Source organism: Gastrolobium bilobum, unplaced genomic scaffold (genome assembly GCF_033153095.1).
Source record: "Gastrolobium bilobum isolate Gb01-03AN ecotype WA unplaced genomic scaffold, APGP_CSIRO_Gbil_v1 utg1030, whole genome shotgun sequence".
Lineage (NCBI taxonomy): Eukaryota > Viridiplantae > Streptophyta > Magnoliopsida > Fabales > Fabaceae > Gastrolobium > Gastrolobium bilobum.
The window spans coordinates 74,158-92,302 of record NW_026898359.1 but is presented as its reverse complement, the minus strand read 5'-3'; the positions used below and the strand labels follow the sequence as shown (position 1 = coordinate 92,302).

The window sequence follows — 18,145 nt, the reverse complement described above, 5'->3', positions numbered from 1 at the left end:
ACACGTCATGCCGCTACTATAAAAGAAATACTCAAAGATGTATGATCCTTTTCTTCCAATTTACTTAAACTCATTACTCAAATACTGACGTGAGTGTCAAGTGCCTTGCACCTACCCCAATCTGTCCCACATACCTAAACGACATTGCATCAAGATCATATCTCGACGTCTCGCAAATATCATCCTGTGCAACTAAGGGTGTGCATGACAACATTTCAAGAATCAATTTAAAAAAAAAAATATTCTGGGGAACAAAAGTAGTTAGAAACAATGCTAGACAAAACCTATTTATGTTTTTATGCACAGGAATGAACTAGTTTAATTTCTATTATGGGGAACAAAAAAAAGGAAACTTTTTCTGTCTTTTTATTCCAAAGCACAAAAAAAGAAACACTTCTCTGTCACTCTCTGATACACATCTCTTCTGCCTCCTTCGATTTCCAACTAGGTTGTCATCTACCCATCAAGCAAACTTCTCTTCTCCTCTTATTCTCTCAATGACTCAATCTCTTTAAAACATTGTCCCTTTCCTTCTTTTTTCCCCTCCCCTCCCTTTTGGTTATATATATTCTTATGAAAAAAGTTATAAAATTTCCCACGCATTAGTGTTTATCTCCCATATATTTTTCTCTATTTATCTTCCAGTTACCCCTAGAGTCTCCATTTCGTGCAGTGGAGAACCAAGAGTTAAACATCTTTTGGTTTTGAGAATTGAACAGTGAACCTTAATTTTGACCTTTTTTGTTTAAATTCTTTCATTTTTTTTCGTTTGAGAGTTCTGGTTTAATAAAATACATCTCTATCATGGTTGGTGCTCCTGTTTGTTTGACTTGTATTTGTTCCTCATGCTGACGGCGAATAAAGGGATGAAGACAATCCCAACGTTTCATCAGAAATTCAACAACTATAGCTATAGAGAAGGAGGGGGCCCCAAATCAAGGGATCGAAATAATCATTGTTTAAAAAAATATTGCAAACCAATTAGCTAGAGACACTCACTTGCCCTTAATTTGATATTGATTTATTAGGTATACGAATTATGAGATATTCAAAATACATTAGAGACTTGATATATTTTTTTTTATCAATTGTTTATGCTTTGAATTATTTGGATATCATGCGACTTATGTATACGTTTTTATCTATTCATTTGTTTCCTTAATATTAAGGTAATAATATGGTATAAAAATATGAGTAGTAGTGAAATTATCTACGCGTGTAGCAGTGTGTCACCCCTTGATTGGGTGTCACCTATTACGCCTAAAGGAAGCGTCCATCTTACATGAATAACGCCTTATTTTGGTATCACCTATCACGTCCAAACAGTAATAAATTCATAATTTTTTATTTAATTTGTAATAAATAAATAATTTTTTTTTTGCTGTCAATTACATGCAAATGTCCAATAATAAAAAAGAAAACAGTAAAAAAATTAAAAAAATTAATTTAATTTTTTTTTATCAATTTAAGAAAGTGTTATATATATATAGACATGCCGCGTGTATAAACATGCCATTTTATCTAACATTTTATAAATATCGCGTACAATGACATCATCCATTAAAAAAATAATTTTGTGATCAATACACAATTAATGTGGTTAACATCGTGGTTTTGGTATATGATTTCCAAAAAAGTTATATATGTTACGCTGATAAGTACGAAAGATTCAAAATATGATATGCAGATGCTTTTAAAATATTTATTATTAGTTCGTACATAGACACACTATTTTGTCACTACAATATGCTATAATACATTGCAATTAAGAAGGAAAGGAAAAGATTGTCACAATCAATCTGAAAGTTTCATAACTTTGTTTCTCTATTTTCTCTCTAGACTGTCTGTTTTATCTAAATTATTGTTAAACAAGAGAGGGCCAATCAAACCCACCTCCCTTGCTAATTGCGATATCGTTTGGGTACACGTACATTCAATATGTACGCGCATAGAACAGTTGAAATCATTGGTACATTAGTACATATAATTCCCATTTATGTACACCGGAAAATCAGTTTCTTTATATTTTGTTTGGTAGTTAATTTTAGGAGGGAAAACAAAAGAAGGAGAAAATTTTATTAATCTCTTTCCTTGTTTGTAAGTTTAAAAAAATGGGGAAAGAAAATTAGAGATTTTTGCAAAATACTCCAAAACCCTTCTCATAAAATTAAAGTTCCCTCAATTTGGAAGGCTCGAGGAGAAAAATATTGAAAATCACTTATCTACCCATAGCATTAAAACGTGAAAACTACATAAATCTGAATCAATTTGAAATGTGACATTATTAGAAAAGTATCAAATATCGACAAAAAAATTTTCTTCAAAAATAGTAACGAATTTTTTGATGAAAATAATATTACGTCGAAAATAGAGACAAAAAAAATTTTCGTTGAAACTAAAGATGAAATTAGAGATGCAACAAGATTTAGCCATAATCACTGGCATAAATTTTTTACGAAAAAAAAATTCAGTTAAAATTCTTGATAGAATCTAAATTCCGTCAAAATTTTCAAAGAAAATATTTCCGTCAAACTTTTCCAAGAAAAATATTTTCATTAAAAATTTTGTCGAAACACATTTTTGCTTTGAAAATTTTTAAGGAAATAATTTCGTCAAAACTTTTTTTGGAAAACATTTTCGTTAAATTTGTTTACGGAAAGCGAAAATTTTCTATTAAAAATATTTCTGCAAAAATTTGTAACTAAAAATATTTCTGTAAAAAAATTTAACGGAAAAAGAATTTCATCAAAATTATTTACAGAATTTAAATTTCGTCTAAAATTTTCTAAGGAAAAGTTTTTATCAAATTTTTTGACAAAAAAAATTTTCGTCGAAATTTTCAATAAAAAACATTTCTATCAAAATTTTCAACAGAACATATTTTCATTGAAATTTTTTGATGAAAAATATTTTTGTAAAAAATTTTAACGAAAAACATTTATATAAAAAATTTCAACAAAAAAAATATTCCTTCAAAATTCTTTGCAGAATCTAAATTCCGTCGAAAGTTTCGACAGAAATATTTCCCTAAAAAATTTTGACAAAAAATTTTCATCGAAATTTTCGTAGGAACACATTTCCATAAAAAAATTTGGACAGAAAATATTCCGTCAAAATTTTTGACTGAATTCTTTTTTCCATTAAAAAATTTAAGAAATTATTTTCGTCAAAACTTTTGACGGAAATTAAATTCCATCGAAAATTTCAACTGAAATTTTATTTCTATAAAAAATTTCATCGGATAAAAATTCAGTCGCTTTTTGTTGAAAAGTATTCCGATGGAAAAATAATTTTTTGACAGAATTTTTGTCGTTTGCAACATAAAATTTTCATTGAAAATATAATCTTTTTTAGTAGTGTGAAAAATACATAAATTTTTTTTTTTAGAAATTTTAAATTTTATTTTATTTGTAAAATATAATAATTATATTAATTTTAAAAAAGGGTAAAATTGTAAAATTATCTCATTAACTCTTCAATTTCTCTCTTATTATTTTTTTAACTCCCAAACAAAAGAAGATAATACTCTTTAATTTCTTTCCCTTCTTTTCCCTCCCTCCATCTTGGATCCCTTTTCTTTTCTTCACCTCCAAACTCCCAAACAAAGCCTTAGTAGCCAACAGAAATGGCAATGGCAAATATTATGGAAAGAAAAAAAATTATTAAGAAATAAAAAAGGAGAAGGAATTATTGGACACCATTTTCTTACATCTTTAATCACACCCAATTTTTTTGGATTCAAATAAATAAATTAAGAAAATGTATTACAAAGCATATTTTCTTGTTTTATTATCTTAAAAATTAATGTGAAAATGATATTGTTCATTAAAAAATCAAATTTTCTTTGTATTTCTACAAGTATTTTTAAATGGCTATTCCTCCGTTACTAGATGATGATTTACAGAAGAAAAAACGTTTTAAACTAATTTTCAAACAAAATCCGACAAAATTTGCTTTTTGTTTCGTGTTATATTGTGCCGCAGCCTTCCTCGTCGTCTTTTTTTTTGGTATGGTGCTTTTGTTCCCCCGAAATCGTAGCTTATATGCGAAGATTGATCCCTTGTCGTATTTGTCAAGATTGCTTTACTTTTTGTTGAAAAAAAAAATTAAAATATTGCCAAAAGAGCTTTTAATTGAAAAATTGTTGCAATCGATGAAAATTTTTGTGGTGCCACGGATGAATCAAATTTTTGGTATATTTTTCACTCATAATATGATATGTATCTTATTTTTAATTAAATTACTCCCTTATCTTATTTTAAAATAAATTATTTATTAATAATTTGACAAAATTAAAATATATGTCATATTATGAGTGAAAAATATTCTAAAAACTCAATTCATCTATAGCACTAAAGATATTCTTACTGCCGATTGATTCCGATTCAAATCCCATCTTAAAAAACATTTTATGAGAATGTGTAGCACCTCTCTTTTCTTTTTAACTAAAACTTACTTTTAATATAAAGCTAAAAACATAGAATTTTAATAATTGTAATATTCAAAAATAAAATAATAATAATATATTTTGGTATCTTTGAAAATATTTTTAAAATGGCAATTTGAAATTTTTGACTAAACGATGACTTTAAAATATATTTATAACTATACAAAATATCTTAGAAATTTAAGATAAGTATGATTAAGTTTTTAGATTTTTATTGAAGTAATGATTAATTTTAAATTTTTATAAAAGTAACGATTAAATTTTTTAGATTTTTATTAAAAAAAAGCCTATATATACATAAGACCCCGCATTAAAGTTATTTGCTATGTCTTTTGTAGTTTGGAGGGGAGGAGCTATGAAGTACAGACATTTTAAAAATCTTGACGTATCATTTTCGACACTCCGACACTTTCTGACACTCCAATACTTGTTGCAAAGACTCAAAAAATGTTCAAAGATTACGTTGCATTTTGAGTTCCAACTTTTAGATTCGTTAGATTACGTTGCATTTTGAATTCCAACTTTTAGATTCGTTATATTACGATTAGGATTTTATTGAGTTTAATATAAACAATTAGATTATATTATGTTTCTTTGCAAAATTGATTGGTATTATAAGTTCAGCTTTATTTTTTTGTTAAATTATTGAATACTAAATATAATATACACTACATAAATCAAAAATATTATATAATATCAAAATGAGTTCTAACGTGTCGAAATTTAACATTTTTTAAAAATTAACGTGTCTGAGTGTCGTGTCGTGTCGTATCCAAAGTCTTACGTCAGTGTCGGTGCAACATAGGAGAGGGGAAGGAAGGGGATCCAAGGAGGAGGGAGGGGAAGAAAGAGAAAAAATTGAAAGGTATTCTCTTCCCTTGTTTGGAAGTTAAAAAATGGTAAGGGAGGAAAATAGAGGGTTAATTAGATATTTTTACCATTTTACCCCATTTTTAAAATAAATATACTTATTTTATTTTACAAATTAAATTAAATTTAAAATTTATAACAAAATTATTTATGTACTATTCACAATACTAAAAAAATCATATTTTCAACGAAATTTCTACGTTGCAAACGATGAAAATTTTGTTACAAAATTATTTTTTCGTCAAAAAAGCGACGGAATTTTTTCTCCCATTAAACTTTTCAAAAAAAAAAAAATTCTATCAAAATTTTCGACGAAATTTAGTTTTTGTCAAAAGTTTTGACAAAAATGATTTCCTCCATCAAATGTTTTAAACGAAAAAAGAATTCCGTCAAAAAATTTGATGGAATATTTTCCGTTCAAAATTTCGATGAAATTGTGTTCTGACTAAAATTTTGACGAAAATTGTTTTGTCAAAAAGAAATTTAGATTCTGTAAAGAAATATTTTGACAGAAATGTGTTTTGTTGAAAATTTTGATGGAAATGTATTTTATCAAAAAACTTGACGGAAATATTTTCCGTCAAAAATTTTCGAGAGAAACTTTTTTTGTCAAAAAGTTTAGCGAAAATGTTTCTGTAGAAAATTTTCGACAAAATTTAGTAAAGAATTTTAATGTGATTTTTTTCGTCAAAAAATTTCCTTGGAAATGTGTTTCGTTGAAAATTTTGATGAAAATATTTTTCGTCAAAATTTTTATGAATACTTTTTTTTGTGAAATATTTTGAGGGAATTGTTTTTACAAAATTTAGATTCCATAAAGAATTTTGACAAAAAAAATTCCCGTTAAATTTTTTTACAGAAATGTTTTTAGTCACAAATTTTGAAGGAAATATTTTTTGTCGATAAATTATGTCGGTATTTGAGACTTTTCTAATAATGTCTCATTTAAAAATGAAACATATTTATGTAGTTTTCACATTTTAATACTAAGAGTAGATAAGTAATTTTTTTATATTTTCCCCTTCAAACCCCTCAAATTGAGGGAACTTTAATTTTAAGAATAAGGAGAGTTTTAGAGGGTTTAGTAAAAATCTCTAATTTCTTCCCCTTATTTTTTTAAACTCACAAATAAGGAAAAAACTTTCTAAAATCTTTCTTTTCCTTTCCTTCTCCTCGTAAAACCAACTCTCAAACAAAGCCTAAAGAAACTTTATAATGAGATTGTAATAATCTAGTGAGAGTTTGAAGGACTTTCAGCAGGCACATTTACCCCCCTGAAATATTTTGCCTCATTTTTACTCATGTGCCTTGTATAACTTTTTTTTTTGGTAAGCATAACTTTCAATGTTATATTTACAAATTTTTTATTTAAAAATATTTACAAATTATACTATATATTATCGATAAAATATTTTTGAGTGAAATTTTACTGATAAAACATAATATAACTTATAAGCTTGTAAAAAAAATTATCAATATAATCCTCCTTTTTTCGGAAAGCATAATTTTTTTATTTTTTTGGTAATCGCATAACTTTTTATTTTTACTCTAACCTCTGATCTATGAAACACCAACACTTCAAAAACCCTGACGTATCGTGTCTGATATTTTTCGACACTCTCCGACACTCCGACACTCCCTGACACTTCAACACGCATTGTAGAGACTCAAAAAAAGTTCAAAGGGTGCGTTGTGTTGCATTTTTTAGTTCCAACTATTATATTTGTTAGATTATAGTTACCATTTTATTGAGTTTAATATAAATATTTAAGATGTCTTATGCTTCTTTGCAAAATTGATTACTATTATAAGTTTAGTTTCATTTTTTTGTTAAATTATTGAATATTAAATATAATATACACTACATAAATTAAAAATATTATTTAATATCAAAACGTGTCTTAACGTGTCAAAATCTAACATTTTTTATAATTAACGTGTCAGAGTGACGTATCGTGTCGTGTCCCGTGTCGCGTGTCGGTATCGATGCTACAAAGCCTCTGACTGCTTAAAGAAAAATAAAATCATTCATTTATGTTTGATCAACAACTTAAGCTAGAGAGAACTTTGTTCATGACATATGATATTAGAAATTTTATAATGGTATTTATGTAATTTTTACAAACTTGATATTAGATTATTTTAATTTCAAAAAAAATGAAATAAATTAATTTATATTTTTGAGGCAGGATCCACTTACCAGTTACCACCAAAAAAGTTTACCACTTTTACAATCAATTTAGTCACTGTTAATTTTCGTCAATCTAACGGTTATAATTTATTAAAAATTTATAATTAATTAATAAGTGTGACACAATAAATATTGTTAATTTGTAATAAATTATAACCGTTAGATTAACGAAAATTAATTAAATTGGTTGAAAGAGTGGTAAACTTTTGCAGTGATAAGTAGATCTATTCCCATATTTTTAAATACCTTCATTTAGAAATTGATTTTGATATGAATTCGCAACGTGTTCAGTGCCAAAGCAAGTTTGGGGCTAAAAATAAAATTTGAGCCGATGTCCTAACGGGAAACCAAACAGGTGCAAATATGAAGAAAAGCAAGTTAGAGTAGAGCATTTGAATTCACGTTTAGTTGGGTGAAATGCCCATTGCCCACCCTAACATGCTACCAGTTAGGGGGTGTTCGCTGTCTGGATTGGATCGATTTTGGAAGCAAAACTCATCCGATCCAATCCCTTCGGTTTGATCATGTAATCATCCATTCGGTTTAGAATTTTTTTAAAATCCGATCCGATCCAATCCAATTTTTTTGATTTGGATTGGATCGGTTTTCGGTTTTTTGAATATCCTAAAATTAGTTTCATGATTATTGTACGAATAACATCTTTTGTAAATATTGACTTTGTAAAAAAAAATATGAAATACAAAAACATCAGTAAACAATACTATAGTTGATGAGACGTAACTAAGTTTTTTCTTGGGTTTAGTTGATGAGTTAATGGGTCTTGAGTTTAGAAATTTTTGGACTATGATTGGAGAAAGGACAAGTATGTAGAGGATAATTAATATATTGGATTGGTTTGGATTGGATCGGTTTTCATCAACCCATCCGAAAACCGATACAATCCAATTAAAATTTGCGATTTTTTTCGGTTTTCGATTTATTCGGTTATCGATTTTTCGCTTCGGTTTTCGCAGTTTGAATCGGTCTGGATCGGTTGATGAATACCCCTACTACCAGTAGTTTAATCACTACTTCCCCATTCTTTTGAAATTGAAAAAAAAAAAAAAAATTCAATTTCAGCGGTTGGTAAAGACCCAAAAAGCCAGATCTGAATCTTTGAATTTCAAAATTTTGACCTTCTTTTTGAAATGCTTGGTGCGGTAGTTTTCTGCTAGGAGCCCTTTTCCTCTGTGGCCCTTTCAGTTTCCGATGGTAAGCCCTGTTAATGAATGGTGTTGGTGTACATCTATCCCTCTATCCGCAATATTTTATCAGTGAGCGTTTGGTACGGGAGAAATTTTTTTTTGCTGGGAACAAATATTTGTTGGAAAAAAAGTGGAAAGTTTTTTTTACCGGGTAAGTTAAAAAAAGTGTTTGGTAGGCCAAAATTTTACCGGGAAAGTTAGATGAATTTTACTGATATTATGTTTGGATGATTGTAAAATATTAATGGGAAAAAGTACCAAAATTACCTAATAACCCCCAATTTGAAAATTGAACGTGTTTGTCATAAAAACGTTATTATTTGACAACTGGGTTGTGTGTCTCTCTTTTACACGTATCTTTCTTTGTATACATTTTTGCCCAATAAGACATAACAAATGTTGAATAAATAAATGTGCAGTCTTATATTACATAACCCCTTTACTAATTAACAGTATGAAAAAGGTCATTATATGGCACTACCCGTATGAAAAACGTTGATCTCAGAAACTGAAACTAAAACTGGTTGAAACTTGCATATTCTGCATAATTGAAGTATACAAATAAACCATAATTACAAAAGCCAATGGACTTGTAAGTCATGGTTACATATCCTTCATATAATGTAAAGCATAAAACAAAAGCATCTGCTAGATACATTATTTCAATTTCACCAGGTTGGTATAGAACCGTAACAAAAGATGTCTCAGTTGTTCTTTTCTGATTAAATTCAACTATTGACAACTATCTCCTTTGCCAAAGCCGCAAGTCATACACAAAAAAAGGATAGGAGTTGGGAACGGATACAACATGCAGTACTCAGTCGTAGCCACACCAGAGAGCACACAAAATGGAAGAATAAAGCATGGGGTATTTTTGTCTTGTAAATTTCAGTTTTTGTTCCCACCGCATGGGAAAGAATATTTACCATACCTTTGGACGGAAACTTTAATAAAGAAAACAAGTGCAAATGTGTTTGACAGCTAAAAATGTTTCCAAATCAATTTTTAACTTTTCCACGTACCAAACACAGCCAACTTTTTTCCCCACCCCACTCTCCTGGCTAAATATTTTTTTCCATCGTACCAAACACCCTCTAGGAGTTTGATGCCATCAAGCTGGTTTTGTAGTATAAGAATGGTTGTAAATGATTATAATCATCTCTTATAGTAAATAACAAATAAGAGGATTTATTTTCATAAGAATCAGACAACAAGGTTGAATCATTCCGGAAACAAGAGAGCCCAATATGTCATCTAGAAGGATGTTGTGATTACTATAGGGATGTCTCTTAAATATTTATTTTTATTCTATTACATTATCAAATACTGAATGATATTATCTTATACAATATCATGTCAAATGCTGGATAGTATTAAAATTTAATCAAGTCTTATACAATCAAGAGGCAGGATATTCTTACACCAGTGTAAGAGTTAGAAGTCTTACACTCAATCTTGACCATTGATCCACTTGTATCGAATGACTCACATTACTAAAAAATTTGAACCATTAGATATAAGTGGAATCAGCGGACAAGATTAAGAGTGTAACTTACACTGGTGTAAAATGATCCTAACCCTACAATCAAATTTTATACAATCAGATCTTATACTATAAAGACTTATCCTATACTGCATGTGCACCAAACATGTCCTTAGTGTCTAATATTGGAAAAGCTAATCCTTATGAGCAGGGATGACAGTGTTGGGGCAGTTGGGTTGACGATACAGTATCGATAGGACTAAGATGACTTGAGCCTTGCCATTGGGCCTGCTATATTGGGCTAGTCTATTAGGTCGGTGAGAACAAATGTCTAATTAGTTATTTTTTTTTGTACCTAAAGTATGGATGACTTTCCAAAAACAAGCTGTTGCTAGTATGGTAATTAAAATTGGAATTTTACCTATAATCGAAAGGAGGATAAAAAAATCATAAAAAATAAAATCCTAACATAAAAAAAATCATAAAAAATCATAAAAATATAAAAATATTTGGAATTTAAATTAAAAAAAATCATAAAATTGTAAAAGCACATATTTAAATATGAATTTTAAGTAGCATAGTTGCTAGTTGCTACTAATAGTCAGGGATCCAAATACGCGCTGTGTTGTCTGATGTTGATTTTACAATCGCTAATTTAATTATGGAAGATTCGAGCTTATTGCAAAACTATCGAAACGAGGGGTAAATCGTGATGAAATTGATTCTAAGGTAACCCCAAGATATGATATATTGAGTCACAATTTAATCCCACCCACAGCAACCCCAGATCAATTCTCGACATTTAAATTCACGTTTTATATACAAACAATTTAATGTCGTAACATTAAGTGCTGGAACAATTTCAACCACAAAAACTGTTTGATTCGGTTGTATAACGCTATCGAAGTCGTATCCCCTTCTTAATTCCCATCACAAGGAAAGTGGTACAATAAAAGGACAAGATAGATGATAGGCGAGAGGGAGTAATTATTTTATTTAATTTGGTTTTATTATATTTTCCTACTATGCCACAAATATCTTGTCATGAGTAAATGGCTGAGTTTGATGCATATTCAATTAAATTATAAACAGAATAGATAAAATAAGAGACAAATGTATATAAATAAGAATTGCGTAATTTCATAAATAAAATAACATAAATTTATTATCATATTATCACATCACATGTCTTGTGCGTTATTTTGCATGAAATAAAAGTAAGAGGTTAGTGATTGGTTTTTTTGTAGTATGATCAATATTATATAGTTTAATTTAATGGGTAATAAAAAATTTGTATTCTTTCTTAAATTACATTTTATTAAAACAATCCAAAAATTCATAATTTTGTTAATAATGTTTTGTCTCTTAAAAATAAATTCAAAAAAAAGGCACTGACAATAAACATGTCACAGAGCCTCTCGCTTTCTTTGCACGTGCTAGTGGAGCCCAAGAGTGACGGCCTATTAAGCTGATTTGGACACGCTGTCCCCTACCATCGCCACCCTTAAAAACACCCTTTACGCCCAACTCTCTCTACTACCTGCTCTCCCATATAATCTCCCCACTTCCCAACCCTTTAGCTTATTCCCTCAACTCTCTCTCTCTCTCTCTCTCTCTCTCTCTCTCTCTCTCTGTGTGTGTGTGTTTGTTTGTATATCATGACATGATTCGTACAAAATAGAAGTTTTCTCTCTTTTCTATTAAAGCCCCCTCATTTTGTCAGCGGTCAGCCCCTATATATTTAGTTGTTTCCAATTTTCCAATTCTCACCAGTCACCACCCTTCAAAACACATTTTTTTTTCTCTCTCGTAGTTATTACTTATTACCGTATAATCTGTACCCTTCATCACTAATTTGCCTAGTCGATGGAGGATTTGATAATATCTCCTTCTTCATCGTCCTCTTTGGTCTCTCTGCCCCATGAAAACACACCAACCCTCCAACAGAAGCTTCAATTCTTACTCCAGAGTCAACCAGATTGGTGGGTGTATGCCATTTTCTGGCAGACAACAAACGACGACAATGGCAACCTCTACTTATCATGGGGAGATGGCCATTTCCAAGGAACCAAAGACACCTCTCCTAGGCTTCCCCATCATTACCCCATTTTAGCAGAGCGAATGAAGTTCATGAAAGACATCCAATCTCTCATCAACGACAACATGTGCAATGACGGTGAATGGTTCTATGTCATGTCGTTGACTCGCACTTTCTCCGTTGGAGATGTTTCTTCACTTCCAGCCAAGGCCTTCACTTCGGGTTCTTTGATTTGGTTAAAAAGCGATCATCACGAGCTTCAATTTTCCAACTGCGAAAGAGCTAAAGAGGCTTACGTGCATGGGATCCAAACTCTAATCTACATCCCAACCAGCAATGGCGTTCTTGAAATGGGTTCCAACGATGTCATCACAGAAAACTGGGGACTACTCCAACATGCCAAATCTCTGTTTGGATCCGATCTCATTATAAGCATGCCACACAATAAGCAACTAAACCCAATTCAATTCTTCGACGACCAGAACATCTCATTCGCAGACATCGGCATTATCGCCGGCGTTCAAGAAGAAGACAATTCCAACGTCGACGATGTAAAGAAGAGAAAAGAAAGAGATCCCAATAAGAATAAGAAGGAGTCATCGGTGCTCAAGTTCGGGTCACGTCAACGTTCTTATGCAGATTCTGAACATTCTGACTCGGATTGTGCACTCATGACAGAGAAAAGAGCACCGAAAAAGAGGGGGAGAAAGCCAGGTCTTGGCCGTGAAACGCCGTTGAACCACGTGGAGGCAGAGCGGCAGCGGCGAGAGAAGCTGAACCACCGCTTCTACGCGTTGAGAGCGGTGGTGCCGAACGTTTCGAGAATGGACAAAGCTTCTCTGTTATCGGATGCTGTGGCTTACATCAACGAACTCAAAGCAAAGGTGGATGAAATGGAGGGACAGTTGCAGAAAGAGTCTAACAAGAAGGTGAAAGTGGAAATGGGTGACAATATGGACAACCATAGCACCACAACTTCCTCCGTTGACCAAACGGGGACGAATGGGTTTGCGCTTGAACTTGAGGTGAAGATCATTGGGCCAGATGCCATGGTAAGGGTTCAATCGGAGACTGCGAACCACCCTGGGGCCAGGTTAATGGTTGCATTGCGTGACTTAGAGTTTCAAGTGCACCATGCGAGTATGTCTTCTGTTAATGAGCTTATGCTTCAAGATGTTTTGGTTAAGGTTCCTGAGGGGATGAGAAGCGAAGAAGCTCTTAAATCTGAGATTCTCAGGAGATTGGATTTGGATCAGTAAGTAACGACACTCAACGGATCTTCAAAAGCTACCTGCTTCATTCATGGTGATTAATTATGTGTAACGTACGTACGTCTTGTAATAATGCTCTAAATTCTTTTATGCCTTTTCATTTTGTCCTCTACCGAAACGATTGTTAATTTGTTCTGTTTAATTAGTTCGTATCTTCAATTACGCAATTATTATTATATGAGAAATCTAAGAACCTCGTAACTTCTTAAAATAAACTTTAAAGATGATCACCATATCCCATATGTAATTACTTGCCCAGGTATTCTAAATTTCACATTGGTTAAGAACGTTTATAAATTAACTATAAGGATTAATAATTCTAAATATATATTTGAGTAGTGGTTTTTTTAATTATTATGTATTTTTAATAAAAGCTCGGTTGAGTTGAGACAAGACAATGGCATGGTATGTATTTAGTGATTTAAGTTTATAACTTCGTTACAGACAGGGGGTGGCTCCTTTTAATCCTTGAGGGGTCCAAAAGTTTACAATTCTTTTCGAAAGAAAAAAATATATTTCCATTTTTTTGTGAAATAATAAAAAATTATGTATGGTCCCTTACAATAATTCTTTGCGAAATCGAAATCTTGATGTAACAGCTTTCGTAGTAAATGAGCGGGGTGAAGTGATAGGTTGGCACTTGGCAGCACGTACAGTTGCGGTACTACGCCTGTATCCTGTTATCGACCACTCAATGCTTCTCATTTTTTATCCCTACTACACGAAAGCACCTCAATCTCCTACTCTCTCTCAATTTTTCTCCATTATATATAACCACTCATTGCGTATTGCATGACACGACTAAGTCACCTCAAAAACTGTTGTTTATGTAAGACATTTAGAAATCAAAATATATCTGAATTTACAAGGTAGAGTTTGAGTCTGTGTAATCACGATGGAACAATATTATTTAATTATAAATCTGCACCAAAAATAAACAATAGAAAACATGGTAATATCGAAGAACAGATGCAGGAAAAATGAAAGAAATCTGAGTCCAACAGATGTTGTCTCCTTAAGACAATTTGTTCCCTCTATTTGATACCCAAGGTGTCTGAATAATATCTCCCATATTTGACCGAATTGACATCTCGTTACGCTCATGAGATCATATAGAATTGTTTGATGTTGTTAGTGCAAGTGTTAGTAGGTGTAAAGTGCAATGTAATAGTATTATAAGTCTGTTAAGAAGTTACAACTGCAAGCAAGAGTTACGTTAGTTAGTTGGTTAGACCCAAGTGTGTATATAAAAGAGAAAACAATTGTGTAGAAGGGTTATCTAGAGAATAATAATCAATTTGTTCATTTTTGTTTCTTTATGTTTTCTTGGATACTACTCTATTCATCCCTATTTTCCTTCTTTTATTGTTCAGATTCTTGATTTTGTATCATTGGTGCTTTCATCACGAACCTTCATCTTCGTCGAATGTATCAAGTGATTCAAGATGAAAACAAGAATGAAGCAAGGTTGCAGCGAAGATCAAGCTTTGTTCTCCAATATCACGAATCTATTGTAGAAAATTCACATTGCAATTCTGGGTATTAACCCATCATCGATCCTTTTAGCTCCCATTCAGGAACTACCACTAAACCACCCACATGAGATGATATACACAACGATAGGAGCATCGAAAGAGAAAGATCAACACCATCTGGGTACTGGCGCTTTGAGAGCAAGATCAACGCCATCTTCGTTGGATCAAAGAACTCCGAACAAGTTCGCAAGAATGGAGTTGTCAAATTTCAAAGGCACGAAACTTCACACCAGGAGACCTAACATTGTACCAAGTGGATTGCAATCATCACAATATTGCTCACAATCAACTCAGCCACTATTTGGGTCTAAAGGCTTCTTCACCCACCATGAACCCAAAGTGTTCGACGAAAGTCCACACAGAAACCATCTGGGTACTGATGCTTTGAGAGCAAAATCAATACAGTTTTTGTTGGATCAAAGAGCAATGCAGGTTCCTCCAAGAAATTCTGATGTTCGATCAAAAGAGAGTTGCGCCTCTGTTTTTGGTGCTTTAAGAAATTCCCTACCTTGTTCAAAGGGAAATGATGCAAAGAAGCCTATTTTCCAACCCAATGGCCCCCACTTTACCAGCATGATTTCCCCAAAGAATGGCCACTTGGTCTTTGCCAAGGACAGCCAATTCACAGAGTCATTGAGACAACACAACATTTAGCCACCACCACCTCAACTACCTTCCTATGGGTGTGCCTTTACACCAAATGTGTACTCTGCATTGCACATCACTACTGAAAGTAATTTCATAGCCAAGAAAAGTAATATTATGGTGAGCAGTAATGGGGAAGAAAGTTTGAATACCAGCTCAGCTTCACATTTCTATAAGAATGACGACAAAGAAAAGGGTTATCACCTAAAAGTCCAAATGCTAGCAAATCTTGTTGTGATTGTGCCATTTGAAAAGAAGAAGCATTCACAATCACAATTCAAGCAATTGGCTCTATCCAGAAAACCTCGTTCATTGCGCAAGAATTTTGGCTACTGTAATCTGCTGGTCCAATATTCTTTTCAAGAAGACATTGAGTTGAACATTCCTTGCCTAATCAAGCTAGCAACACCCACCATTATTTTGGTTAAAGAAATAGTTTCTGGGTTGTTTGCATTAGTCTGGAAGTGTGACCAAGCGATAGATAGCAATGGTTTGAAACAGTTAGAGGAACTTATTTGGAGGTGCTTCGCAACATTGCTTCATTGGCTACCTCCACCATATGGTTATGGTTGATCTCAAGGTTTCTCCCACTTGGACCTTGAGGACAAGGTCTGTTTTTGAAAAGAAGGCAATGTTACGTTCATGAGATCATATAGAATTGTTTGATGTTATTAGTGCAAGTGTTAGTAGGTGTAAAGTGCAATGTAATAGTATTAGAAATATGTTAAGCAGTTAAAAACTGCAAGCAAGAGTTACATTAGTTAGTTAGGCCCAAGTGTGTATATAAAAGAGAAAACAATTGTGTAGAAGCGTTATCCGGAGATTAATAATCAATTTGTTCATTTTGTTTCTTTATGTTTTCTTTGATACTACTCTATTCGTCCATGTTTTTCTTTTTTTATTGTGCAAATTCTTGATTTGCATTTAGTTTTCGTTTTTCATTTAGCTTCTGTTTATCATTTAGCTCCCGTTAGTCATTTAGTTTTCATTTCTCATTTAGTTTCAGTTTTTCATTAATTTTCATTTTTCATTGAGTTTCCTTTTTTATTTAGTTTACGTTTTTTCATTTAGTTATCGTTTCTCATTTAGCTTCTGTTAGTCATTTAGTTTTCGTTTCTCATTTAATTTCCATTTTTCATTTAATTTTCATTTTTATGTACTTTCTATTTTCATTTAATTTACATTTTTAATTTAGTTCCCATTAATTCTATTTTCATTTAATTTACATTTTTAATTTAATTCCCATTAAGGGTATATGCTATTATTATTTTTGCCCAACTTGGGATTGCAAACTTCTGCTATTGCACTCATTTAATTTTCATTTCTCATTTAATTTTCGTTTCTCATGTAGTTTTCGTTTTAATTTAGTTTACTTTTTTTTCTTTTAGTTCTCATTCAGTGCATATACTATAATTTTTTTTAGTCCAACTTGGGATGAGAAAATTCTGCTATTGCTGACTCATTTATTTTTCGTATCTCAATTAATTTTCGTTTTTGATGTAATTTCCGTTTTCATTTAGTTTATGTTTTTCATTTGAGCCAAATTTGGGATGGAAAACTTCTGCTATTGCTGACTCATTTAGTTTCCATTTCTTATTTATTTTTTGTTTCTCAATTAATTTTTGTTTTCATTTAGTTTACGTATTTCATTTAGTTCACATTTAAGAATATACTATTATATTTTATTTATTTATTTATTATTATTATTATTATTGTTATTAACCGATTAAGTGTGAAAATGAATCTGGTTCACGGGGTTTAAAGCAGACACATGATATTTATGTTTCTCAATTAATTTTTGTTTTAGTTTTCGTTTTCATTTAATTTATGTTTTTCATTTAGTTCTCATTAAGGATTAAGGGTATATACTATTGTTTTTTGAGCCCAACTTGGAATGAAAAATTTCTTTTATTGCTGACTCGTTTCTCAATTAATTTTTGTTTTTCATGTTATTTCGTTTTCATTTAGTTTATGTTTTTCATTTGAGGCAAACTTGGGATGAAAATCTTCTGCGATTGCTGATTCATTTAGTTTTCGTTTCTCAGTTAATTTTCGTTTTCACTTAATTTACATTTTTCATTTAGTTCCCATTAAGGATATATATGATGAGGAATGTTATATTTACAACTTTTTTTACAACCTCTTACAATCATATCTTAACACAGTTGATTTCCGTCAATCATCGGTTTTTATTTTCACAAATTAAACTCATTAATTAATTATTAATTCACAATAAATGATAACCGTTGATTGGCGAAAATCAACGGTGTTAAGATATGGTTGAAAGAGGTTGTAAAAAAAAAGTTGTAAGTATAATCTTCTTCACTATACTATTATTTTTTTTATTAATTTATTATTATTAACCGATTAAATGTGAAAATAAATCTGATTCATAGGATTTAAAGTAAATACGTGACATTTTTGTCCTACAATAATTTCTCTCTTCTAGTTATATATTAA

The 18,145-nt window shown here is 31.2% G+C and overlaps 1 protein-coding gene across 1 annotated transcript; it reads left to right on the top strand.

The window, feature by feature from the left end:
* The first annotated feature begins 12,062 nt into the window (after positions 1-12,062).
* Positions 12,063-13,493, top strand: LOC133315297 (transcription factor MYC2). Its single transcript, XM_061516895.1, has one exon. It carries the CDS (start codon positions 12,063-12,065, stop codon positions 13,491-13,493), a length of 1,431 nt encoding a protein of 476 aa, XP_061372879.1.
* The last annotated feature ends 4,652 nt before the right edge of the window (positions 13,494-18,145 follow it).